Source organism: Acanthochromis polyacanthus, chromosome 4 (genome assembly GCF_021347895.1).
Source record: "Acanthochromis polyacanthus isolate Apoly-LR-REF ecotype Palm Island chromosome 4, KAUST_Apoly_ChrSc, whole genome shotgun sequence".
Classification (NCBI taxonomy): domain Eukaryota; kingdom Metazoa; phylum Chordata; class Actinopteri; family Pomacentridae; genus Acanthochromis; species Acanthochromis polyacanthus.
Genome location: NC_067116.1, coordinates 28500632 through 28526376, shown reverse-complemented (window position 1 = coordinate 28526376; position 25745 = coordinate 28500632). Strand labels below are relative to the sequence as shown.

The window sequence follows — 25745 nt, the reverse complement described above, 5'->3', positions numbered from 1 at the left end:
CAGCTTTGATTCCATCTAAAAACAAACATTTACTCAGCGATTCAGAAAGAAAGCAAACACGCTCAATTATTCAGCTCAATTGCTTTAATCTGTTTTTTTTTCACCAAGCTGAAAGAAAGGAAGAGTTCTGACCTACTGACTCATTCAGAGGGTTTCTTTTCACCATTTTCTGCAGTGTACAAGGACAGTATGACAAAACACAAATTGTTGTATTTACATTATGAAGTAAACAAAATTCTGTTAAACAAACCAAAATGTTTCATATTTTAAATTGCCTCAGATCCGCTCAACATTTTTTGCTGCAATATGAAGTCCTGCACTGCCCTGGCAAGAAGTAGAGAGAATTCAAAAACATCTTTTGTGCAGCATGATAAAGTTATGCCATTAAACTTGGTATGCTTCAAGACAGCAAGTTGAGTGGAGTATGTTATAGATACCCTGATGTCCTACTATGTCTGGTCAGGTTTTGCAGTGGGTAATCCAGCCTCCTTTTCTGCACATTCTGACTCACAATACCCTGTGCAGTTTCATCACACATGTGCCCTCCATGGGTATAAACAAGCTGAGAGTGCACACAGATGACATTTCCCGTTACAGACTGCGACAAAGTTTAAAGCAACTTTAAGACAAAGTAAAATGTCCCAATTGTATGCATACTGCATCAAACAGAACGGACGTACGTAAAGTAAAAAGAAGAAAGTGTGTGATTTGGGATGCAGCTTAAATATACAAGGGAAGTGACTGGACACAGGGGAACTAACAAGAGCAGGACTGGTGATCACACAGGTGGAAAAAGATTGTGAACAAGATATGAAGACATTAGAAAGGAGACAAGAAAATAACAGCAAAGAACTAGAAAAAAGAAGCACACAGCCTAACATAGCGAACCTGTGACAAAAAGTCCTGTTTTTTTCTGGCTGAGCTCTGATAAGCTTTGACTGATATCTAAAACACAGTGCCTGCAAAAAGTATTCATCTCCTTGGAAGTTTTCCACTTTTTGTTCCTTTTCAGTTTAAAATCATATCCAGTATAAAGCAATTTACCTTTTTTGACAGGATTTTACGCTAAAGATGTCAAGGCAAAGTGAGAACAGGTTTCTCCAAAGGAAGGCCAATTAATAAAAGATATAAACTGGAAATTATGTGATTGTATAACAACTACCCCAACAAGAAAAAAAGAACTATTCAAACAACTCTCTGAAAAGACTGTTAGAAAGCTTGAAAGGGCAGATGCAAGAACAGTTCTAAGCTGCTAAAAAGGACACCTCTGAGGGCGCTGCATGCTTCAGTGGATGAGATGGGAGAAACTGTTCCTACAGCAATTGTTGCCCCGATTCCTAACCAGTTACAACTTTAAGGCAAAGAAAAGTGTACTGTTGAATTTGCCAGAAGGCACATGAGAAACTCTGAAGTCAACTGGAAGAAGATTCTTTAGTTCTGATGAGACCAAAATTGAGCTTTTTAGCCATCAGACTAGATGTTATGTTCACAAACACACCATCCCCACTGGGAAGTATTCTGGTGGAAGCATCGTAATGTGGAGATGCTTCTTGGTAACAGGACTTGGAAGGCTTGAAAAGGTAGAGAATGAAATGAATGCTTTTACACCTCATAAGTGACTCGGCTTTTTTGCAGCATCTGTGTTCATCAGCAAGTGTCATACACTCTTTTGACCTTTCTTCACTGGCCTCAGCAACAAAGTGAAAGAAATGATTTATGTGAAGAGAGGCGGATACTGCTGTATATACAAATGTATCTTTCTTTTTAAAAAAAATACAGTTTTCAGTTTCTGCAGCTTTTCCACACAAGAAATCATTTTACGGAAATTCCTGCACTTTAACTAGAGTAAAACTTTGAATACAGGATTTGTGCTATTGATTATATAAGTTCACCTGTGAAAAAACCCACAGGTCAAATCACTGAACTGTGGTGATGATGATGTTTAAGCAGTAACGCCGCTTATCCTGATGGGGGCACCATACCTAAAGTGCAAAGTTTCACCCTCAGTGTGCCGAGACCATCAGAGGGCAGATTATGCTGCATTAAAGAAATCCCTTCTGATAACAATAGCTTCAGTGTCATTGGGATGTAAAAGCTGATGCTTTTCACAACATGCAGGCTTAGAACATGTTTCATTCATGATCATTTGTAGACGATGTACTTCTTCGATGCGTCTTTCTTCTCCTGCAACTCGTTTCTGTAGGGATCATTATCTGACTTCATAGCACTGCAGTTCAAACAGTGCAGGGCTGCAGGATTTTTTTTTTTTTTTTCTCATCTTCAAAACAGAACTTCATTTCACACAAAAACATAGTTATCATCATTCAAGGCAAGAATTTTTTTTACAGAGGAGTGACAGTGAAAGGTTGAATAGTGATGGAGTGTTACTATCTGCGTTGTTGCTCTTGAACCTTTGTACAACTGTATTGTGTTTATATGAAGGCTGTGTACCATATGTCGCTGAATAAAATTCTACATTGGATCTTGGTGATTCATAAAGCACAAGATGGTGGGTTTTGATGTTTTTTGTAATTTGTCCCATTAAAAGAACAAAAAGCAACAATGAACTGACCCTACAAACAAGAACTGTGTAATCCCTCATCCTGCTGCCTAAAACACTGACTTTCGTAGAACAATCTGCAGCTGAGACAAATCTTTGAAAAAATGAGATATTTCCTCCATTTTGACATATGTTTGTTCTATCACAGGCTGCTTTTAATGACCTGCAGAGATGAGTCCAGACTAAGTCTCTACATTGGTTGCATTAATGTACCTAACTTTATCATTTACCTGCATCCAGGATGTTTTGGCCACGCCTGTTGGCACTGAACGTGTCAGGAATGTGAGGTGGAGAACCCAAGCGCAGGCACAAACAAACAGGCAGCCGGGTATAATAATAATAATAATAATAAAAGGGTTTATTAATTAAAGTAACTACAAACTGAAAACGGGACTGAAGTGGCAACAACAAAACTAAACAGTGACAAACGACAGAGCTACAAAAGGTACTTACACATGGGGAATCTAAAGACTGAGGCGAGAGCAAACTGGAGTCCTAAACAAACAACTGAGTCCAACAGGGTAAATCCAAAAAGGGGAGAGAAGCGAAGAAGTCCATAGAACTGAGGTAATCCAGTAGGGAAAGCAGGGAGCAGAGTCTGAAGCAAGGTGAGTGTCCTATAATGAGCCAGTGAAGAACTGAGGCAAAGGCAGGGCTTAAATAGCAGAGGGGAGGACCAGGTGAATGGAATTGCACTGATTGCATCAGCTGACAGTAATCAGAGGACCGGGTGCAGCAGACAGGGGGAGCCAGAGAAACAAGACAACACAGGAGGAAATAATGGGAAAAGGAACAAAAAGGCAGCAGTTGGGGCAGAATCCTGACAGAACGATACATTTTAAGGTTTTACCAGTTTCCATAAATACTGGTAACACTGCAGATTAGTACTTTGTTCTGTTTCTTTGGATGATGTGTAACTTAAAGTTAGTGGAAGGAAGCTCTTCTTTAGCTATATTATAAGTGATGTTTAAAGTTATTGACTGTTTGGTGCTAAAATGCTGCAGGGAAGGTGGCTGCTCTGTCTCACACCTGTCACAGCAAAGGACACGTTTCTTGGAGATGCTCTGACAATAAAAGCCAAGCTTTGGTTACATTCTTTTCAAAGTGCAATGCATAATATTGACCGTGGTTTAGAATTTACTTGCAGCATGACTGACTGTGCATCCAGGAACTCAGCTGTTAAGAGGTGGAGAACTGAACCCAAGCTGTTTTCTGTAGTTAAAATTTACAGATCTCCCCTAAACACATGCAGGCGATCAGTATCAGTATGGAGATAAAATCCTCAAGAGCAGGACCACACCTCAGTCACTCCCCTTCCTGTCATAAGTCTATACATACCACTCTGCCTTTCCCACTTGTTTGTTCTCATTTCTTGTGCTCTACCCACTCTCCTTTTACTTCTGCCTCCTCTTCCCGTTTTCTCCTTTTCCTAAGGTGTTGTCGGCCCAGGAGCCGGTGCTGATCCCCAACTAAGTTTTTCCCCACACCGCATCAACTCAACTCAGTCATCGCCAACCTAACGCTCGTTTGCATTCTTTAAACATTGACGCTTCAATGCTTTAAATCAAAGGTGTGGTCCTAGCTAGTGAATTGATGTCCTCTAAAAGTCTCACATACAGACTATTGATAGACAAGACTTTTTACCTTCAATACCTGATGTGCATTAGCAGCAGCTAGCTTCAGCTGGGCACAGAGAAACCTCCGGTCTTGTGGTTACAAAGTAGCACTAAATGTGGATTATTTGCTCTACAATCTGGAAGATCTTTATATTTCTTTGCTTTCCACAGCTGGATGCGATTTGATTTTTTTTCTTTCTTTTGTTGTGGGATCTGTTAACAATAAAAAAACTGGAAAATAAAAATAGCCTGACACAGCAGAGGGATGTAGCCTAAAGACAGAGCAATTACTGTTTCTGCCCGTCCTTGTCCTGTGATTCACACTTCAGCTCACAAGGAGACACAATTCAGGTTTTTCACCAGTCTGAACTGTGTGAATTTTCTGTGGATTACACTCAACCTTTCCCTGATAGTGCAACACATCAATACTGCATGTGAGGCTTCCCTTTGAGAAACAACACTTAAGAGTAAAATGACGTTTTGTCGTTTATGACTTGGCTGCCTCAAATGTGGAATTAACCACTAACTTTTTTCCTGATTGACTGATCAATCTGAACACTTGTTCTCCTGGCACATAAATGTGCAGTCACTCATCCATAGAACAACTGAGGTGTGAGAATGAATCCAAACATACAATTCCCTCCTTTTTTGATGTACCATTGTTGATAACTAACTGCAACTGCCTGTTAGCTTCGCTTCTGACAGCACTTCAGTTGCATTCCTTGCTTATATATAAAGATTATATTGAGAACAAAGGAGAAACAACTTCTTTTGAAAAATATCTGTACACACATGGATTTCACCTTAACCTCTGCACCACTAACCCCGCAAGTGAGTTGAAGATTATCTTTTTAAAATGTGGCAAAATACTACTATTTACGAGAGTCAGAAAAAAACACGATCTTTTGATTTTTAACTTTCTGACAGTCTTTGACCTAAACACATGTGATGTGCTCAAACCTCCCAGTCTGTTGCTCAGTGTTGTGTTTCCTTGTGCATCTGTCGACAAGCAGCCAAGCGTCTCTGCTCTCTACAGCTCTCCATTTCCTTGACTGCTCATGACTCTGTCATCCCTTCAGCCACACTTCCTCCATGGCTTGAATTCTCATCATCAGGTCTCTGCTATTCTGCAATAAAACACCTTGAACTTTCCGACTAGTCTGAGTTAGCATACAGGTTCAAATTCAAAATCAAATCAAAAGGCAACAACAGCAGCTATGATTCAGCTTTCATTCTAATTAAGCTCCCTCACGGTCAGTAGCAGTTTGACGTATTGATAATATTATGAAGATATAGCTTTTGTCATTGGCCATTAAAATAAATTAGTATTTGTGACATTCATGATAGACATAGAACCAAATAGAGCTAAGTGCATGATTTGTGATATATCTAGACACATAGATTCTTTATTGTCATTGCAAATTCTTATACAACAAAGTTTTGTTTGATAGTACTTTGTCACAGCAGCATATAAAATAGTGTAAAAATCTATTGTGTGTATCTGCGTGTGCACATTCCTGCAGCTAAATGCAGTCAGAGACATTGTAAAGATGTGGAGGCGGATCACTGTTATTCTGTTTCACTGAATTCTTTCCACCTGAGTGGATGTGGCATTGAGCCACATGTTTCACTGCTTGCACAGTGCAGTCGAGGATAGAGTGTTCTTACATACACAAGTTAAGTGCATAGCGGTTATCTTCACGGGGACACTGTGCCACTATAGACAAAAAAGTTACTGAATGTTTTTTTGGTGGTTTCACTTTGCATTCTCTCCGTCACTCTGTGCTGTTAAGACAAACAAGTAGAGGACTAATATTACATTTCTTGACAAATCAGTAGCTGAGCCTTATAGGAGCTGGAACTGTGAGGGAAAAATACTCTCTTTCCCCTTGTTAGGATATTTCCTCTCCTCATCCCAGATTATCATGCAGGTTGCATCTGTGAACAGCAGTCACCTAAATCATCCTGTAGATCCTTTAGATCACCTCAAATAATCCTACTGTGAACCTGTGAGCATGCTCAGGCCTTCTCTGCCTCTAATGTGACTCTGAGAAAGGCAGATGCTGCAAAACAAGATACATGAGAGAGAGAACTGCTGTAGGAAAAACAGATTTTAGGACTCCCTGACTTGGTCAAGAATAGATATTGTTTGGTCTGACGTGCCTGAGCAGATAAGTTGTCCCCATGTTAGGTTGTAATTTAAATTCCTCCCAACCCAATATATATCCTCAGAATTGATGCTGGCAATGCTGACATGAATGTGCTGCTTTGTTGTATGCCAGTAAACCTTATTCTCAACCTAAGCCATCTGAGTCCCCAGAGTGTCTCTGTGTTTGCCTCCTCATCTTCTTTTGAAATCATAGAATTTCCTACACAGGAATGAGTAAGGTTTTTTTGTTTGTTTGTTTGTTTTGCAATATTTTGACAGATTATGGTGCAATAAATCCTAAAAGAAACTGAGCTGGTTACCACTTTTAATTGTTTAAAGTCCAACTAAAGTCACAAAAACTATCCTTTTTTGTGTTAAAGAAACAGTTATATCCCAATTGGACACCTAAAATTTGCTGTAATAGAAACCGCTTTAGATAAAGAATATACCACAATGAGTAACTATTATACTGAACTTCAACTAATGTTATAAACCAAATAGCAGATCCTAATAGACTATTAAATATTATTTTATAACTGGAAATCAAACACAATGCCGTGCCAGAATCTAACATGCACAACTGAAAGATATAAATGATTTTGACATTTTGGTCAGTCTTTCTATTGCTTCTTTCTCACATGAGAACACCGGACATGTAATTCAGAATGCAATTAACATAACATTTATTTCAGGTAGAAAAGAGATGTTACAGATAAATCAAACTCAGGCCCTGCTGTTAGTAGGTTTTGCGTAGATGCCTGATTGAAAGAGAGACCTGTCAGTCATGTGGTGTGCAGCTTACTTGAAATGACATCTGTCCCAAGCAGATGCTTAATGAGCCTTAGCCGAGCACAATGGGAGCCTGGCTTTATGAAAGAAAAGACAAAAACCCGGCTGACTGCAGATTGTATTCAGTCTGCCCTTATATACATATATTAAACAAAAAAAAGATATGTACTTTCATTAATAGCTAAAAAAACTTACAAAGTCAGAACACTGATCACTGTCCTGATCCAGTTGGGTGACCTGTGTAATGTTAGTCTGAACAAAACATTACTTTTATCGTATATTAAATTGCGCTTTGTGTCAGTACAGCTGCATAAAAAATCTTTTTGAAAAGTTGTGCTTTTCTCAACTTCTTGCAAGGGGAAGGAGGAGAAAAACACTGCAGATTTGATTGCCTACTGCTCCAAGGTTCTGTTCAGCCTTAGGTTGCTAAACTACAACCTCATCACTACTCCCATCCCAATGAAATCAGGACTCTGTGCTCTTATGTTACGTAATCACAGAGAATAAAGGACAACAATCTTGTCAAAACAGCTACCCTTCACATAAATCGTTTTACAGGAATTTCTCAAAGCCACTCTAACGTGTGAGCTTTCAATGTGGCTGGTTTGGCTGTAATTGGTGCGTTCTGGCTGAATTGGAGGCGTGTCAGCAACTGCATTTGGGTTTTTAATGAATGAATGCATGTCAGCTTCTGGTAGGTTGTCTAATCCTGTGTAATCCCTGCCTGATGAAACCAGATAGAGTGGAAATATTGGCAAAAGAGAAGGATTAGTGACCATGGAGTCTGGCAAAACATGTGATCCCAGCACGAGCACATACTTTACTCACACATATGCAGCTCTGCTCTGGCACACAGTGACGGCACGCCAAAGCACTTGGCGTCATTCATGATTCCTCCGTGCAAAAGAGAGGGGAGGGTGTGTTCCAGCTGCATGCTAACTTTGCACATGACCAGTAGCCAGAAAAAGACACAGCATCATCACAACTGCAAAACACCTTTTTCACAAGCAAATGATGATTAATTGGCAGAGAGATTGTGAGTGCGGCACATACGGTTCCATCACGAAGACAGACTGTGAAGGACAAAGTGACCCGAATCACTCGATCTTTGGACAAACAAAAGATTAAAACTCCTTTCTGGGTGAAATAAATAAATTAAGTCAAATCTCTGCCGTAGACAAAACAGTTCAGCACTGAACTGGACTATGTCTTCAAAATTAGAATGAAAGCTGTAAGCTCCCCATTAGACAGATGACCCAGAAATGAGGCTACACTGAGGTCAGCAGGTGGACATTTTTAGAAACAGGTAAAGGAAAAGTTTGACATTTTCTGAAATATGTGTGTTTGTTTTGCGAGGACAAATGGGAGCATTGATAGAATTCTTTTATATGTGTGTGTTAAATGGAGATGGGACTCAGTTAGCCTCGCTTAGCTCTACAACAAAAGGCAGATTTTCCTGTCCAGGTTTCAAACATAGACCAAGCAACATGTCTAAAGATGAAAAGCATCAAAATAATTTAAGATCTATTCATATAGCACACTTTATACAGTGGAAGTGTTTTAAATTTTGTCCAAAATGATACTAATATTTTGCAAAATAAATATTTTCCTCTTTACTATATTTGGGCCTTTTTCCACAAACAGAAAATTAGGAAAATGATGATGTCCCACCAAAACCTACAAACAATTGTTTTGGAGCAAAATGTAATTAAAGTATTACATAAAAGTCCAGAGGATTTGAACATTGCCGGTGTTTCATGGCCCAGGCAAGCCTCTTTTTCATATTCTGAGATCTTAGCAATGACTTCCTTGCTGCAATTCAACCTGTCAAACCTGCAACTCCAAGTCTTCTCCTTACAGTTGAAACTGAGACTTCTTACTACGACCACTATTAAGCTGTGCTTGAAGCTGTTGTCCTGTGAGCTGCTTATCATGCAAGCTGTTGACTCTCGGAAACTTGTATTCTGATTCTGTTGTAGCTTTGGGTCTTCCAGACTTCTTCCTGTCAGAGTTTCCCCAGTTTCTGAGTGCCTTTAGATGGTGAAGAAAACTGTACTCACTGACACCTTGACTTTCTTCGTAATTTCTCTGTAGGAAAGACCTACATTTTTAAGTGTTATGATGGTCTGTCTCTCTTCTACTGTTATAGTGTTATTCTTATTGTTATGGTGTGATAGTGTGTTCCAACACTTCCTTAATGCAGACAGAGGGGGGTGTAAGTAATCAAGAAAAGTTGGGACACCTGTAGGAATTGGTAGTAACAACTTTCAAGGCTTTATCAACCTCCATAGCTGCAGAACTTGTTATTCCATTTTTGGTTCAGTGAAAAAGGCCTTTGTGTATAATTCTGAAATATACTATTTCAGAAATATACAAAATTATTTCTCAGTTTTGGGTAACCTTACCTTTTTTAACCTCTGGCAGTTCACCACTTAACTTTGTACCATTTCAAGGGATTCACTGGCCTTGAACTACTTGAATTTCAATTTTTTTTTAAAATGGAAAAATTGGGGCGTTCTAACTAGAACTTGTCTGGCAATGTGAAGTAGTGTGAACCTTCCAGCAGTGGCCGGCCAAAATTTCTCCAAGAGCACATCAACATTTCATCCAGGAGGTCACAAAAGAACCCAGATTTATATTAAAAGATCTGCAAACCTCACTGGTTCTAGATGAGCCCCATGATTTTTTGGGATAAGATCCTGAGTCAAATGTAGAAGCTTTTGGAAGACATAGGTCCTGTTACATCTGGCATAAAGCTAATAATACTGCATTTTACAAGGAAAAACATCATATCAACAGTGACACGGTGGTAGTGTGATGGTTTGGGGCTGTTTTGCTTTCACTGGACCTGGACAGCTTATCATAATTGCTGGAGCCATGAATTCTGCTCTCTATCAGAAAATCCTCCTGGAGTATTTCCATCTATTAGTTCATGACCTAAAGCTCAAACACAAATATGTTATGCTGCATGACAATGACCCAAAACACACAAGCAAGTCCACATCTTAATGGCTCATAAAGAACAAAATTCAGGCTTTTAAGTCAAAGTGTGGACTTGAATCCAATTGAGATGTTGTGGCAAGACCTTAAGAGGGCAAGTCCTGCTAAAAAAAAAAATCCAATGCGGCTCAATTTAAACTATTCTGCAGAAAAGAGTGGGCCAGTTTCCCTACATGGCGATGTAAAAGATTGATCACAAACTAACAAGCATTTAACTGCAGTTGTTGCTGCCAAAGGACAAACCAGTTATTAGTTTTAGGGGGGAAATTACTTTTACACAGGGCTGATACAGGTTTTCACTGAATCCTCAATTCATTCATTTAGTGTTTTGTGGGTTGTCTAATGTTCAACAAATATAAGTATTAGTTGAACGATCTGAAACATTTAAGTGTGAGAAATATGCAAAAAATAGAAGCCATCAGACAATACTTTTTTACAGCACTGTATGTTCTTTCCTTTACATCAAAGAGATTAACATCACTGACAAAGCAATTAAGTTTCATTATTTCATACACCCTTGCACTTAAACCTCTTTGATTCTGCAAGGACATATCACATATATCTGTGTTTACTGTGCTGAAGAAAGAAGCAGTGTTTTCTTCTTTCATATTTTTAATAATAAGAAAAAATGCACACAGTTTAAGTATGGAGTGGCAGAAAAAAACAACTTTTATTCAAAGTCTGAGCACAAAAGCCATCCACAGCAGCAGCAGCACCGACCAAACAGTGACAGCAAGCATGTAAAATGTCAAACCAGTTCCAAACAAATGATACGTTTCCGGTCAAATCTTTATAAAAATAAATGTCATTGTACACTGGTTGACTGCTGTTAGAAGCTGATTAACATGCAAGAGGTTGCACTTGCAGAACAGATATTATTATTCTCTATATGAACGACTGTTTATAACTTAACCAAAACTCCTCAACAACATATTTTGTCCACAGACTAACATCTGCAGCGGACAAGAGCTGTGTCAGCACATGACTGTTATTGATCTCATGCGACAAACCAGAACTCCAGAACACTGACAGCTACTGTATATATATGCCAAAGTCCAGTTAAATGCATTCATACTAATCCCCCTGCTTTTCTCATACATTACTGAATGAAATCCATCTTAACCATAAAGCCCTCACACACGCCACTTTGCAGGTGACCCTTCCTCTGTCTACTGTTTCACAAAGCTGCAGCACTTTCTGCATAAACACAGGTTAAACATGTTCTATAGCGGGAATCAGAGTATTCAAATGGAGGCAGAATCTTTCTTCCTCTCTTTGGAAGTGCTTCGTTAAAAATGCTAGACTTATGTTCATTTAATTAATTGCTTTCACTTCTGAACAATATAAACAGTGCAGATTATGTGTTGCCATTTCCTTCTGCTTGAGGCAATAATTATCCATCCTACGGCTAAAATTGGACCCGAGTCTGTTTGTGAATGTGGAGGTTTATATTGCAGTGCTTTGTAGTTCTTGTATCCATTGATTTTCTCAGTGCTCTGCCTCCACAGTTCTATCTGCAGCACCTAATAGGTGACCTTTAGCAGCAGCTGGTTGAGGATGACAATAATGGATTTGAAATGTTTGTCAAATCTGATGAATGTGGCACAAAAACCGGCCTCATGTCTGTTCTATCGAGTATGCATTAGTGGATTTGATCCCTTACCTGTTTGGGATATTTTTAAACTCATACTGCATTCTAATTGGGCTGCAGTTTTTAGCACTTTTGCCTTGCAGCTAGAAGATCCCCGGTTTGCATCCCCGCTTTACTGGGATCTTTCTGCATGGAGTTTGTATGTTCTCCCTGTGAATGTGTGGATTTTCTCCAGGTCTCTGGTGACATTTTGCACCTCTGTAGACCTATTTGTCCAACATCGTCTTTAACAGCCTTTCAAAAATCTGTCTGAGTATTTTTTAAAGATTCATTTCCTTTATTCATAATCTCATGCAGAGTGAAGAGTGTCAATGAGGTTGGATTTTCATGGGGTATTTGCATAAAGTAGTTTTCTCTTTGTTCTTCATCACCTCAAATGAGTTCTCATTAAAGCAGTGACTCACAGACGTCCTCCTCAGGATTAGAGTAAATGAAAAGGAGAGAAATGTTTGTCTTCAAGCACCAATTAGAGACCAGAGGATGAGTTTGAGCTGCTTCCGTCGTCCTTTACGAAATAAACCACATTGACGTGGCATCTCAGGTTAGACTGGCTGACAGGAATGAAAACAACACCGATATTATGATCAAGAGCCTGGACTGCTCTAATGATATAATATGGTAACTGCATATAATAATAGTGGCCCAGATGGTAATTATAGCTGAGATAATCATCCAGCAAGGTCTGTTTTATTCATTAGTTTCAGAATGGCATTTATTTGTGTCTGGAGGTGACTCTCTTCACTTGATGCTGTGGAATAATCTGAGCAGTCACGACACAGATAGTTCCTGATACTCATAACATTTAAATGAACACAATCTGAACAAAGAAACCTGAAAGCAGGTGAGCACGAAGCAGTCAGAATGAGCAAACACTGCCTCATTTATAAAGAATGATAATTGAGTGGTGCAGACAGAAGCTGTGAGCAACCGGACAGAAAGAGGGTTGGGTCACAGTGTGTTTCCAGTGTCAGATTGTAATGACGCTTGTTGACTGTTGACCCTTCTGTAGAGTTAGATCTATACATATTTAAACCTCTGACCAGTGTCTGGACGCTTTTTGCTCCTGTTAAATTTTCATTCACTGCTGGATCATTTCTCAATGTAATATAAAGTCTTGCACCTCTATGGAAACAGCACAACCATAATTAGAAGGAGGGAGAACGCAGAAATGTCTTCAGAGAAGCATAAGAGATACAATGCCACAAATCATGAAGAAAGAACATTTGAGAAGAATTTCTTTATTTCACAAAAATTGAAAAAACCTTGAATCAACATGTACAAACGTCTTCCAAGTGCACACAGAATTTTCATCATGTGACTTTTGATTGCAGCAGAGTCACCTAAATTGTCTCCTAAGTTGTGACAGAAGTTATTGCTTCTTTATTTAGAATCTGGTGCAAACTGTTGATTTTTGGCAATTTTTTAAGCGAGACATGTCAAATGAAGTGATGTTGTTCAAATATTACAATTTTTAGCTTATATTAGGTTAATTTTCTATGTAAAATTTCACATAACAGACGGATAGCTCAAATGCCACTGGAAGATTGTAAATTCAATGATTCTTTGTCTTTATAGTTTCTGGCTAATAAATGGCTTAATATTGGTGATTTTTTTTAAAAATATCTCACCTGCTGGTGCATTTTGAGGCTTAGAGACAAAACTGAGTTTTTAAAATGATGGTGGACACTATAGGTGGAGAACTGCTGATGTAATCTTCATACATGGATGTGCTTTAACCAGTATTCTGATGTATTCGAGGTCATGCTGCTGCACTGATTGAGAACCATTCTTTGCTGATTAATCTACGAACAGTTCCTGAACCGCTCTGTACTAGAAACCTCAAGCCTTCCTCTGTTTTCTCACAGGCTCAGAAGGCCTGTGAGGTTAACCTTTGTCAAATTGTTCATGGATCTTTAATCCAGCTTCAGACCTGTTTAATACAGTAGCGCTCTAACAGGATTGGTGATGTTAACTCCCTGGGACATGGTTGCCAGCTGTTCCCTCCCCCTGCCGGTGGGTCAGCACTGATGATGGGTGGAGCAGGGTGGGAGGGGATGCCTGGAAAGTGAGAGGATCCTCTTAGCATTAGTGCAGATTGCCGCAGCGTTAGGATGAGCGGGATGCTGAGCCCAAAGGTGCTTTAGCCGAGGACGGGATATTTCACATTGCTTCCTGTCCTGTCCTGGAGCTTTTTTCTTCACTTTGTTTTTCATTTTTGCTTTCGTCCTCACACCTGGATTTTAAGACTTTGGGTTTATGGGTTGCTGAGGAGGAGGAGGCAGGACAGGTGACTCACGATGGCCGTGGCTCTGGACGCAGTGTGGGTGAGGGTGAAGAATGTCTGCAAGCAGAATGGGCTCCTCATCATGTCGGTGCTGGCTGTGGTCATTGGGTGTCTTTTGGGCTTCTTCCTGAGGACACGGCGGCTCACAGAGCAGGTCAGTCTGTCTCCTCCCCTCGACCCAGAGTGACGTCATGCAGAGAGAATCCTGTATCTGAGCTTCTAACACCTACACAGCATCACACTGACTGAGCTTACATGAGCGTCAGTATCCTGGTTTTCATGATATAGTGTTTCCATGCAAGATGAAAAAAAACTGTTACTCAGAACCCTATATACTTTTGATCATTCATGTACAGTTGGGTTTTGAATTCCTGTTATTTTCCATCATTTTTTTCAGTACCAACGAAAGCAAACATAAGGTTTACAAACCTGGATAAGGAGCCACAGTATCCAGATCTGCAGCATGTCTAGAAACCACAAATAGATGCAAAACATTAAAAGGATACTTGCACTCATGCAAACATAGTCAGTGGTCCTCCTACCCTGCTGTGTTGCTGCTGTGACTTCACACAGCTGCTTGGCCTCACACCGTTGTTGCACGGTTGGTTTTTGGTCATTATTTGCACGTTTTAGAATTCCACATATACTATTCCCAATCTCAAAGCAATCTGCTTTTTAATCTGCTTTTCAGATTAAAATGTAAGAAAAATGCACATTTTTGGGAGCAGCTGGTGTGCTTGTTGGGACCTCTTGTCCCGTTGTAGATGTCTGGGTTTCCAGGCAGTTCTACCAGAGCAACAGTAATCCCTGCAAATGTCTCACATGGTTACATCTAATTAACAATTTGAAGGCCAAACATGGAAATATTCCCCACATAAATAAAGAGATAAATAAATATTAGAGAGAAACTAAATGTAAATTTATGCTGCAGAACAGAGTTTCTTCCTTCCTACCCATTAATCATCCTATGACCCCTAAGATGAATCTTGTGCAGCGCTAGAAAGCAAAAAAAAAAAAAAAACACATTTACTCAAGTGCTGTAATTCAGTGCAATTTTGAAGAACTCGTACTTGACTGGAGTATTTTAATTATGTGCTACTTTATCCTTCCACTTAACTGCATTTCTAAGGGAAATATTTGACCTTCTATTCCACTACATTTAAGATTAAACCAGTGGTTTTCAACCTTTCTGGCTTCTTATAAAAAGCAGAGTGTGGCCAGGGTCACATCGGTCTATATGAGTTGATAAGAGCTCCCCCCACATCCCAAATACAAAAAAGGGGAAATAACTAAAAGCTAATTTCTAGCTTTGTTTCTCCTTCCTTCCTCTTCCAGTATTCAGGTGATGAGTCCTCTGATTTATCTGGAGGCTCTGTATGTAAAACTGAACATAAGGTAGTTGAAGCGGCTCCACCTGCAGCTGCTACAACAGTAACATGCTGCTGACACACTGATGATTCACTATTATTAATCTAATGGTTGAAAATAATAATAATGCATCAGGCAGAGGGACCAAAAAAGGATGACCGATGACACACTGATGTTTTTGTATGAATTATCTAATTATGGCAGACAAAATAATTTATCAAGAATTTTCACGCAGAGCTTTAATTTTAAAAGGTAAAAGGTGGCTTTAAACATTCATGCATCAGTTTGAGTCTAAAAATGTCATAACAGACCAGTCACAGGGGTCATTTATCTTTACTTTGATGTTTTTCCGTGCATTTAACTTATACTTGCAAGAAAAAGCAACATAATGTATTTCTGACATCAGTAAAAGTGTACATTATGTTGCAAAAATGAAATAAACTCAAAGCCACTGTCTCAACTGTCTATGAACTAACTAACCCTGAAAAGCAGCAACCAACTGATCAGTAGAATGCAAATAAACGTTACTAGAAATTCTACTGGAGAAGTTGCAAAAAAATACCAAATAATAAGTCTGTGTCTGACCGCTGAAATAATGTGTCTAAAATAAAGCATGACACTGGTAGAGTATTTCCATAATGTCCACACATGAAAACATGATTTTTTTTTCAGTTAGAAGGTCCCACTCAGTGTAAACACGTGGATACTGAGTACTGTATCATAATGTCACACAGTGAGGGACAAGATAGTTTTTCCAACTTTAAAGGATTTGTTCACAATTTTGCAAATCTGTCTTGAAACCACACCCAACATGTACATAAATGATGCCTTGCTGTTGCACTTTCAGTTCAACCTTGTATATACTGTAACAATACACAACATCTCAGGGCACTTCATATACAAATCTGAAGATTCCACAATATTACAGAGAGATTTCCAGTGTGAATGACTTGGGGCAAAATGTACAATCCAAAATTAATTATAAATTAACGCTAGGCTGAGACATCCTGAGTTAGGAGAGTAAAGTGTGGACTTTATTCTAATCACTTCAACTGGAAGCCTAAGAAGGAGCCTCTCAGATAGAATCCAATCACACATTGGATTTTTGGTGCAGACAGAGTTTTGGGGAGTAAAAAATTATTTTATCAATGTATTGGATGATATTCTTCATATAAAAACTTTCAGTCAAAACTTTGGAAACGCCTCATTTAATGGTTCTTTATTTACATGACTATTTACATAGTAGATTCTCACTGAAGGCATCAAAACTATGAATGAATACGTATGGAATTATGCAATAAATGAAAAACTGTGAAGCTAGTCAAGACATGTTTTACGTTTTAGATTCTTCAAAATAGCCACCCTTTGATTTGATTCTTGGCATTCTCTCACTAAACTTCATGAGGTAGTCACCTGAAATAATTTTCCAACAGTCTTGAAGGAGTTCCCAGAGATGCTGAGCATTTGTTGGCCCTTTTGCCTTTACTCTGCCGTCCATCCCATCCCAAACCATCTTTACTGGGTTTAGGGTCAGGTGACTGTGGAGGCCAGGTCATCTGACGCAGCACTCCATTACTCTCCATCTTGGTCAAATAGCCCTTACACAGCCTGGAGGTGTGTTTGGGGTCATTGTGCTGCCGAGAAATAAATGATGGTCCAACTAAACACAAACAGGATGGGATGGCATGTCTCTGCAGGGTGCTGTGGTAGCCATGTTGGTTCAGTGTGCCTTCAGTTTTGAATAAATCCCAAACAGCGTCACCAGCAAAGCACCCCCACACCATCACACCTCCTCCTCCATGCTTCACAGTTGGAACCATGCATATGTATTATATATAATGTATATACTATATAGTAATGAAAAATTAATGGCAAGTTGGAGCCATTGCGCTGGACAAACCATGTGATAACATTTCTAAATTATCCCAAGTAACTGTTTCTGCATTATGTTACACAATTTTTAAAAAGTTCTCACATCAGACAATGCACGTCGATATCCATGTATCTGTACCATCTGCCAACGTTGGTCGACTGAGATTGCATAGATGAACGTTTATATTTTCATTTTCAAAAACCAAAGTCCTTGTATTTACAGTATTACAAACACAAAATGACAAGCCACTCACAGTGCTTATTTTTCTGCCAGAGAGGGAAAGCAAACCTAATGCATCAGGGTCACTCTGTACCTCATCTGTGCGAAGCAGTGTGCCGTTCCTCCCTCGTCTCAGAAGATATTATTCCTGTTTTGCTTTCATGTGCAGCAACCGCAGTTTTTGCTCAAGTCACACTGACAACTCTGAAATGAAGTTAAACACACTATTTTTACAGTTTTTGTCATGAGAACTGCCAAAGAGAATAAAACTGAGATTTTAGAAACTGACACTTCAAGATTGATCCCTGCTAGTACTTTCCTGTTCCTTGAAGAAATATGCTCCACACATGAGCAGTAGATCATCATCTACATACTACACTGATGCTCACTACTGCCCTTGTAGTGGAGCGACACAAATTTTAGGCTGAACACAGACGTCCACAGAGAGATCCAAGGCGACCCTTGAGGAGATGTCAAAATTCCCATCATGTGAATCCTAGCAGACACTCGTGTGCTTGTTTGGAAAATATGTGAATGTATCATTTAAAGCTACATAGAATGGAAGCTAGGAAAAACAATAAATTATCTGAAGTATAAACACGAGATCAGAGAAAACTATTTCAGTGTTAAAAAATGACGGCAACAGATTGCGTCAGTCTCACGTCTGAATGAGCTCCCTGGTCAATTTTCCAGAAAAGTTGCAACAATCGTCGTACTAAATCAGACCTAGTACTAGCATCACTTTATGCGCAGAGCTAAGGCATGAAAGGATAAGCATGCACAAGATTACTGACATCATTATATAAATTGGGCCACACAACAGTCTGGAAAGTGACGCTGTAAAACCGGCAACCTAATCCCATGTATTGTTTTGGAGAAAGCTCTGAACAGCTATAGGCAGCTTTCCACTGAAGGTACTCAGGTCAGGCATGAAATGGCACAAGCATTTACAGGAACAGCTCTGTAATCCCTTTTCAGCATTTCTGTTTACATTGCGCTGTAGGATGCAAGGATTTTGAAAATCATCGTCAATGAATAACAGGCACGGGGTGTAACTCCAGTTCGACGAAAATGTAAGAAATGTAATGAATGGAAAATGGAAGGTTTGCTACTTTGTGAAATTTATGGTACAAAATGACAATTTCCAAAAGAAGACAATGAGATTGAATAGTTTCACATTGTAGTTTTTTAGAACTGCTAAGAAATAACTACTACAGCTGTTGGTACTTTACTTTATCTCCCAGAAAGAAATTCTACTGGGGCAGTTCCTGCATTTAAGAATGGCTCGTTGAAAAGAAAGAAAATATTCTCCTGAAACATACTCAAGTTTGTCCACCGTGTTATTGAAAGAAATTCTGACCTCATGCATCATATGTCAGTGTGCCGTCCATTCTCTGTTATTGTGGTGGGTTTGTCTGAATGAAGTTGGGATTCACTAGCCTAGCCACGCTAGACCCAGGGTCTGAAGACACAAGGGTCTAGGAACTCTCGACAGGGAGGGAGGCGGGCTAAAAGGTTGTCTTTCAAATCACTCTGCAGCAATTGGGTGGGTATACAACCAATCAGCGCAACAAATAGGCTGGAAATCAGAGGATGCGGTAGTTCGGTGAAGCCTTATTTATACAGTCAATGGGTGAAGCTCAAGTATATTACAGACACGTTAACAGAAAAATTATTCAGAGTCGGTGCAAATGGAGCTCAACGACTGTTGTCGTTTTTGTTGTCGACCCTGGGAGAGAATTAAATTTGTTGCCTTGGGTTGTCTAACGTGGCTGGGCTCGTTGTTTCTGGTTGTTTCTGTCAGAATCGTCATGCCTCTGTCGTCACTTAGTTACGCCCGCCTTCTGACTCTACACTTCATGGTGATTCATCGGCCAGTTTTAGGAGCATCCAACCTCGAGCCTTATGGAGGGTAACTATACCCACCCTGGCAGAGAATTAAATACGTTGCCATGGGTTGTCTAGTGCGGCTAGGCTAGGGATTCACATGATTGGAAAACCTGACTGACCGAAAGCTGCCACTTTAACAGATGGATGAAGCACCAAAGCAACAACATGAAGCCATCCATTTTCTGTTTGCAATGGTACAAGTTGGAAATTTGATAAATAAAAGCAAACAAAATCTCAAAAAATAACCCGTCATGACATAATCGCTACTGTATTCACTCCATCACTGACGTACCAGCAAAACATTTCAAGCTGCAGCATTATCACCATGTCCATTCATCCAAATAAATAGAAAAACAGAAGCTGAAGTTACTGTTGCCTTACACAGAGGGGTATGTGTGTGGATGATAGTGTGTGGATTCTAAAGAAAGGATGAGTAATTCCTGAAGGATGCACAATAAAAAAAACACAGCTTACAATAAATACACTGACACTGCTCCATGTGGCAGCTCCAGTACGTCGCTGAACGTAGCCAGCGAGTAGCTTTGTGGAGGTGCTCCATAAACAAAATGCAGTCTTTTCTTTCTCGTTAGCCCTCCGACTAAACCTCTGTTATATTGTCAAATAGACCTAAAAATAGCCTGTGGCTCCTTTACTCTCACAATAGGGGATTACAATCCAATCAAGCAAATGCTTTCTCTAAGTGTACATCAAATACAAGAGCTTGTCAGTGTGAGTCATCATGAGGTACAGAGGAGGCACAGACCTTTGTGTTTTCAGACAGTTTGTAGACACCCAGATCCCTCTGTGGTGGAGGGTCGATAGGGGAAGTGTGTGTAATCTGTGTGTGTGTGTGTGTGTGTGTGTGGGGGGGGGGGGGGGGGGGCGCTTTACTGAGGTGAGATAAGACTCCACTTTGGGGAGAAATTGGACTGTGCTGTGGCAAAATGATAAAGGATTAGGCCGAAGAAAACAAAAACTAATTAAAAACTGAGGAGATTCAGACTTAAATGAGCCAACACATTTTAAGAACACAAAGTAGAAACATGACTCAGCCAGTGATGTAAATCTTGATTACAGCATAAAGATTGTGTGTAGAATGACAGCTGCTAATTTGTCCAGTTAGAGCAAGAAAGAACGTGAAAAATAAACTACTAATGCCACTCTGAGGAAATATACATGTATTTTCTCAACTACTTTTTCATGCATGTATGAAAGAGCCATGCAGGCATGTAGACATTACTTCATATGAGCTGCACTCAAAAAATTAAGACACTGCCGATGAATATCCAAAACTATATTTTAATTTGGTCGATGTCCCCATCAACATAGTCTCTTTGTATTGCAATACAGTGCTCCCAGTGCTGCTGCACTCAAGTCCTATTCTGTAAAATTATCAAACTACCAGCTAAGATAAGCTCAACTCCCCACCAAAAATGTGTCTAAACGACAATCCTGCAACTTGACTTTCATTTTGGTGAAGGTGCTCACCCTATTGAGACCACTCACATGCCCTCAAACCACAGTTCAGATCATTTGGGCTGAATAGTCTTCCTCAAACGCCTCAGGACATTTACAGTAGAGCTCTGCCTTGACAGTCCAACCCTGGGAGATGAATTCACGGCGCACAACCACAAGAATGTTGGTGAAAATTAGATTAATCCTGGTGCTCCTCACCTAATGCACCTTTTCTGGTCTAGGAAACTGTGACTCTTTCACTGTGAAAACTGCCGTTTCTTCTCTCAGCGGTAGCCACAGATCCACCTCTCATGATCCTCTGCATGAATCTTGGAACACTACAACTGCTGAATGAGACAGAATGTTATTTGCTCTCCGTTTCACTTTGAGTTTCAAGGAGAAATCACACATATGCACCCATCAGTGATCACAAAACATGTTTAACTCAGGTCCCAGTGTTAAATGCTGATGCAATCTCCTGAGTAATGATGTTTATTTGCTGCCACATGTTGCACATGTGTGATCCTGATGTGCTCCATTCACCATAAACGGAATGTTTTGACCACATCATGTAAATGACTTGTGAAAGCAGCGAGAAGGACATTAGCTCCATTTGAGAGTGACTGATAACAGCAGTAATAACAGTTATTAGTGCTGCTGCCGATTCTGATAGAATGGTGATTTCTGCATGTTTGATTTAGCTGTAAGAGAACAAAATGACAGTCAGATTACAGGTGATCAGCTGCCATACATTCTGTCTTTACAATGTTTTAGGATATCTAGTTTGTGCTGATATTGTCCTTATTGAGATTACTCTGATGGTTAACTGTGGTTTTGTACTAAAGTACATTCACTAGTACAGGCTTTGGCTAATTTCAAAGTATATTGTAATTTAGAATAACATGACTTTTGATGAAATTAAAAAAAAGAAGCTTAAACTTGTTTTTTCCACAAAACCCAAAGTCATTCGTGACAAGTTCAAGGATCAATGCAAAGTTAAAACTCTGACAGTTCTTTCCATTTTTTTTGTTTGTTTTCTCATTCTGAAAAATGGTATTAGCTCAGCGATTTCCCAAAGATAACATGGCTTTGAGATTCACTGATTGGTTTGGGGGTTTAGATGCCTGCACAAAATATGACCTTTGGCCTCAGTGCCAAGACATAAACAAACCTCCAAACTGAAAAGAAACAATAAAGACAAAGTGAACTTAACATCTGTCAATGTGGCAATAGGACCTAGGTCTGATGAGTGTCATAATTTAGCTTCAAGCGTCTTTAATAAGAGGAAAGGTAATTTTCAAAAGAAAATAAAACCAAAGACTGACATTTTCCATGCCTATCAGCATATATGGAGGCAATCCATTACACCACCACTCACTATGACCTTAATAAACAAAGTAGATTCATTAACTTTTGAGCAACAGAAGCTGAAAATGTAGAAAATTCAGCAGTAGAGCTGTTGTAAAGTCAAAATCATATCAAATAAACCTTTATTGTCATTTAGCTGTACATACAAAATGAGAGGGCGTTTTTCTATGAATCCAATAAGAAAAAAAAGCATCATTTAATACACACACACACCCCTGAGATGTACTGCAGCTGAAATCAAATTGAAATAGTCTCTGTTTAAAGTGTCCATAGCAGTAATCTGTGCTTTTAGTGTCCGTATTGGATTGCATTAGATTTCACAGGTGTAACTTAGAAAGTAGCTTTTGCGAGTCATTGCCACACTAAACCAAAATGTCCTTCCTTTTAGTCCTTAATGTGGCTAAACCTCTTAAGTCCTTTAGGACATTTTCTGAAATTTCCACCTGCAACAACTCGATCACATTCAGGCACTAATCAGAGACACTTGAAAGTCTCCATCACCAGGCCAGAGTGAGATTTGAAACACTTCACATGTTTGCTTCTAAAACATTTATATAAACAGATGTTGCATTTCTTTTCACCACTAGAGCTTCCTTTTCAGTGCTTCTCTCCTGCTCCTTAAAACAAACAAAAAAATTTAGCGTAGCAAAGTATTTAAATAGAACTAAATAATGTTCCGACTTTTCTGTTTTTGTTTGTCTTTTGTTTGACTTGTCTGGTTTTGTTTTCGCATTAAGTGAAATTGTCATTCTTCACATTGTACTTCCTTGATTGTGCATTACAGTGCTGAAATTATGTGTAATACTTACCAAAACTCTGTTTATTTTAGGCAATTCAGCACCCAAATCTTTAAGACTTCATACCTTCTGTGTGTCAGAAAAACTCTCTATAAATGTTTAATAATCCTACAGGCATTATCAGGAGTATTTTCGAGAAAACGTTATTCAGGTATATATAGTGTTATAGATAAGCCTGTGAATGCATTTTTTATAACATTCACATTTATACCTTATTTGCAGTGTACTACAGCGCTGGAAAACAAATGTGAACATGGAGAGATCCCAAACTACAAGATGTGAAATGTTTTTATGGAAAATTACTTCAATTTTGTCCTCCAGCAACCAGAATGGGTTTGTTTGGTCTGAAACACTCATGTGGACATGAGAGACGGGCTCAAATTAACACAACCTCGGCTGCAGCTCCACATATGCACTAATGCTGTTGGAGAGTGTTTTTATTTTTTAACCAAAATACCACCAAAATGTTTTTTTTCTGTTTACAGTGGAATACTTTTTTTTTGTTACGTGTTTTTGTTTTCCATGGTAAAAATGTCAAGTTGAGTTCAATTATTATTCTTATTAAATAAAAAAATATATGAGATATGAATTATGCAACACATTGGTAGGCTTTAGATTTTCCATAACAATTAAAAACTCTAAGATGCAGGAGTAGGTTGGCATTACTTACACACGTGGACAAAATTGTTGGTACCCCTCAGTTAAAGAAGGAAAAACCCACAATTCTCACTGAAATCACTTGAAACTCACAAAAGTAACCATAAATAAAAATTTATTGAAAATTAAATAATCAAAATCAGCCATCACTTTTGAATTGTTGATTAACATAATTATTTAAAAAAACAAACTAATGAAATAGGGCTGGACAAAAATGATGGTACCCATAACTTAATATTTTGTTGCACAACCTTTTGAGGCAATCACTGCAATTAAACGATTTCTGTATTTGTCAATGAGCGTTCTGCAGCTGTCAACAGGTATTTTGGCCCACTCCTCATGAGCAAACAGCTCCAGTTGTTTCAGGTTTGATGGGTGTCTTCTCCAAATGGCATGTTTCAGCTCCTTCCACATATGTTCAATGGGATTCCGATCTGGGCTCATAGAAGGCCACTTTAGAATAGTCCAACGCTTTTCTCTCAGCCATTCTTGGGTGTTTTTGGCTGTGTGTTTTGGATCGTTGTCCTGTTGGAAGACCCATGACCTGCGACTGAGACCAAGCTTTCTGACACTAGGCAGCACATTTCTCTCCAGAATGCCTTGATAGTCTTCAGATTTCATCGTACCTTGCACACTTTCAAGACACCCTGTGCCAGATGCAGCAAAGCAGCCCCAAAACATTACTGAGCCTCCTCCATGTTTCACCGTAGGGACAGTGTTCTTTTCTTCGTATGCTTGGTTTTTGAGTCTATGAACATAGAGTTGATGTGCCTTACCAAAAAGCTCCAGTTTGGTCTCATCTGTCCAAAGGACATTCTCCCAGAAGCTTTGTGGCTTGTCAACATGCATTTTTGCAAATTCCAGTCTCGCTTTTTGATGAGTTTTTTTCAGCAGTGGTGTCCTCCTTGGTCGTCTCCCATGAAGTCCACTTTGGCTCAAACAACGACGAATGGTGCGATCTGACACTGATGTACCTTGGCCTTGGAGTTCACCTTTAATTTCTTTGGAGGTTGCTCTGGGCTCTTTGGATACAATTCCAACGATCCGTCTCTTCAATTTGTCATCAATTTTCCTCTTGCGGCCACGTCCAGGGAGGTTGGCTACTGTCCCGTGGGTCTTGAACTTCTGAATAATATGAGCCACTGTTGTCACAGGAACTTCAAGCTGTTTAGAGATGGTCTTATAGCCTTTACCTTTAAGATGTTTGTCTATCATTTTTTTTCGGATGTCCTGGGACAATTCTCTCCTTCGCTTTCTGTTGTCCATGTTCAGTGTGGTACACACCTTTTCACCAAACAGCAGGGTGACTGCTTGTCTCCCTTTAAATAGGCAGACTGACTGATTATGAGTTTGGAAACACCTGTGATGTCAATTAAATGACACACCTGAGTTAATCATGTCACTCTGGTCAAATAGTTTTCAATCTTTTATAGAGGTACCATCATTTTTGTCCAGGCCTGTTTCATTAGTTTGTTTTTTTAAATAATTATGTTAATCAACAATTCAAAAGTAATGGCTGTTTTTGATTATTTAATTTTCAATAAATTTTTATTTATTGTTACTTTTGTGAGTTTCAAGTGATTTCAGTGAGAATTGTGGGTTTTTCCTTCTTTAACTGAGGGGTACCAACAATTTTGTCCACATGTGTAAGGCACAAAGCCCTGTTTTGACGACCAACACAAAAGTGTGCTGCTTTGAATCTAAATTAGTCCTGAAGGGAAAAATCTATATGCAGTTATGTTAGCCTTGACGCTTCTGATACGCAATGGGTATGTCCCAGTTAGCTTTCATGATCAGCCCTCGCTTCATCCTGTAATTGATGCGGTCCTCCACCTTGAAGGTCATTCAGGAGATCTTTCTGCTCTCAGGAGCTAGGACTGAGCAGCGAGGCAGGATGTCTGAGGAGCCATGAATATATCTCTTTTCATTGCATTTCTGATCATGGTTGCATTAAATCTGTCCCTTTGCTTCCCTCACTCTGGTCTCTCATATCTTCTCTCCTTCTTGCGAAAGAGGAGATGAAAGAGTCAACGCTGCCAAATGAGAACTTCTTCATGGTCCAGCTTCAG

The 25745-nt window shown here is 39.3% G+C and overlaps 1 protein-coding gene across 1 annotated transcript in view; it reads left to right on the top strand.

The window, feature by feature from the left end:
• The first annotated feature begins 14062 nt into the window (after nt 1–14062).
• slc1a7b (solute carrier family 1 member 7b) overlaps nt 14063–25745 on the top strand; it is a 50449-nt gene continuing 38766 nt past the window's right edge. The window contains exon 1 of the mRNA XM_051947662.1: nt 14063–14203. Coding sequence (XP_051803622.1) covers nt 14063–14203 — 141 coding nt within the window. The remainder of the gene's footprint in view (nt 14204–25745) is intronic.